Below are 2,345 nucleotides of genomic sequence, written 5' to 3'. Positions count from 1 at the left end.
TAATCATAATCCTAGTATGCTTTTTAGTCAAAATTGACAAGCTAATTCTAAAATTTCTGTAGAAAGTAAGGAATTTAGAATATTCAAAGGAGTTTTGAAAAAAGAAGTCAAAGGTGTAGACTTACACTACTTGACTTCAACACTTACCCCTAAAGCTAATACAATAATCAAGACAGTGAGATGCTGGCACAAGGATCAACAAACAGATGGATATGACAGAATAAAGAGCCCAGAAATAGACCCATACTTTTATTTTATTTTATATTTTATTTTATTTTAGTGGCTCTTAAGTGTTTACTTGAGTTGAACAGGGGAATGGAAAAAAAAAAAAGGACAACAGAAAAATCATCAGGATAGGCCTCGATTCAAAATTTTTTGTATTCAATTCGTTCTACTTTCACATCATCTCCAATTAGCTGATACACATAAATGACAACTGTAGAAGCCTGGATAGCCATCAACACAAATGAAGGAATGAGGTTTGTTTCCAAGGCATTATATGCTCCAGTGGCAGAACGTGGATTAATGTAGAATTTATTTTCATGCACAAATGCTTCAAATTTATGTGTGTGTCCTGAAATAAGGATGTCCACATCAAACTGTCTCTGTAACAGGGCTAAGCTGGCCCTATCTCCCCATGGAATACCTTGATGTCCATTGATCAAAACAATTTTGAACTGCCCAACAGTCACAACTTTCAGTTCTGGATAATTCCGATTCTCATCGAAGTCTCCTCTCACAATATGAACATCACCAGCCAGAGTCTTGAGATAGTCATAACTCTCTTTGGTGCAAAGATTTCCAGTGCAGAGAATGTGCTGAATCTTTCCTGGCACCAGCGGTTTTTTGAATTTAGCTGGCAAACTGTTGCACCGGTGTGGGATGTGCAGGTCTCCTAATACCAACACCAACTAGAGATAGAACAATCTTCACCTTTAGAGGGGGATCCCTTCAGATATGGATTGAAGTACATAGTTAATGTGGGAAGCATCCTGTCATTGGGCTCTGCTCAGTCCCATTTATTTTATTTTTGACAAAGGTGTTAAAGCAACCCTATTGGGCTTCCCTGGTGGCGCAGTGATTGAGAAACCGCCTGCCAGTTCAGGGGACACAGGTTTGAGCCCTGGTCTGGGAAGATCCCACATGCCGCAGAGCAACTAAGCCCCTGTGCCACAGATACTGAGCCTGCACTCTAGAGCCACAACACTGTGAGCCACAACTACCGAGCCCACACACTACAACTACTGAAGCCTGCATGCCTAGAGCCCATGCTCTGCAAGGAGAGAAGCCATTGCAATGAGAATCCTGCTCACTGCAACGAAGAGTAGCCCCTGCTTGCCACAACTAGAGAAAGCCCAAGTGCAGCAATGAAGACCCACTGCAGCCAAAAAAACCCCAAAACCAAACAAACAAAAAACCCAACCCTATTGGGAAAGGAAAAAAATGGTGTTGAAATAATTACATATTTATATGGAAACAAATTAATCTTGCCCTAAACCATACTATCCACGAAAATCAATTTGTGATGGACCATAGACCTAAACATATGAGCCAGAGCTGTAAAACTTCTAGAAGAAAACATAGGAGATTATCTTCATGACTTGAGGGAAGACAAAAGCCAAAAAAAAAAAAAATTACACTTCATCAAAATTAAGTCTCTGTTCATTAGAAGAAACATCATTAATAAAATGTATAGGCAAGCCACAGGGCAGGAGAAGATATCTGCAAAACATGTCTGACAAAGAATTGGTGTTCTGAATATCTTAAGTACTCCTAAAACTCAATAATAAAATGACAAACAACCCAATTTAAAAAATGGTCAGGGACTTCCCTGGTGGCACAGTGGTTAAGAATCCACCTGACAATGCAGGGGACACGGGTTCAATCCCTGGTCCTGGAAGATCCCACATGCCATGGAGCAACTAAGCTCCTGAGCCACAACTACTGAGCCCACATGCTGCAACTACTGAAGAGGCCGTGCTCTGCAACAAGAGAAGCCACCGCTTTGAGAAGCCCATGCACCACAACAAAGAGTAGCCCGCACTTGCTACAACTAGAGAAAGCCTGTGCACAGCAATGAAGACCCAATGCAGCCAAATAGATAAATAAATAAGTAAATAAATAAATAAATGAAAATGGTCAAAAGATTTGAACAGACACTTCACAAAAGGTGGTAAATAAATGGCCACTTAAGCACATGAAAAAACATTCAAAGTCTTTAGTCATCAAAGACATGCAAATTGAACCACTATGAGGTACCATTCCACATTCGCCAGCATGCCTAAAATTAGACTGGCAGCACCAAATGTTGTCAGAGAATGTAAAGCAACTAGAACTCTTGTATA

At 40.3% G+C, this 2,345-nt stretch overlaps 1 protein-coding gene across 1 annotated transcript; it reads right to left on the bottom strand.

The window, feature by feature from the left end:
- Window positions 1-365: 365 nt before the first annotated feature.
- Window positions 366-1,598, bottom strand: LOC130860887 (vacuolar protein sorting-associated protein 29-like). Its single transcript, XM_057749432.1, has 2 exons — window positions 1,581-1,598; window positions 366-911 (listed from the first exon to the last, which is right to left on the bottom strand). Exons 1-2 carry the CDS (start codon window positions 1,596-1,598, stop codon window positions 366-368), a joined length of 564 nt encoding a protein of 187 aa, XP_057605415.1.
- Window positions 1,599-2,345: the final 747 nt, after the last annotated feature.

Source organism: Hippopotamus amphibius, chromosome 9 (genome assembly GCF_030028045.1).
Source record: "Hippopotamus amphibius kiboko isolate mHipAmp2 chromosome 9, mHipAmp2.hap2, whole genome shotgun sequence".
In the NCBI taxonomy this organism is placed as follows: Eukaryota; Metazoa; Chordata; class Mammalia; order Artiodactyla; family Hippopotamidae; genus Hippopotamus; species Hippopotamus amphibius.
The sequence above is the reverse complement of the archived record's forward strand: the minus strand, read 5'-3'. Positions and strand labels throughout refer to the sequence as shown.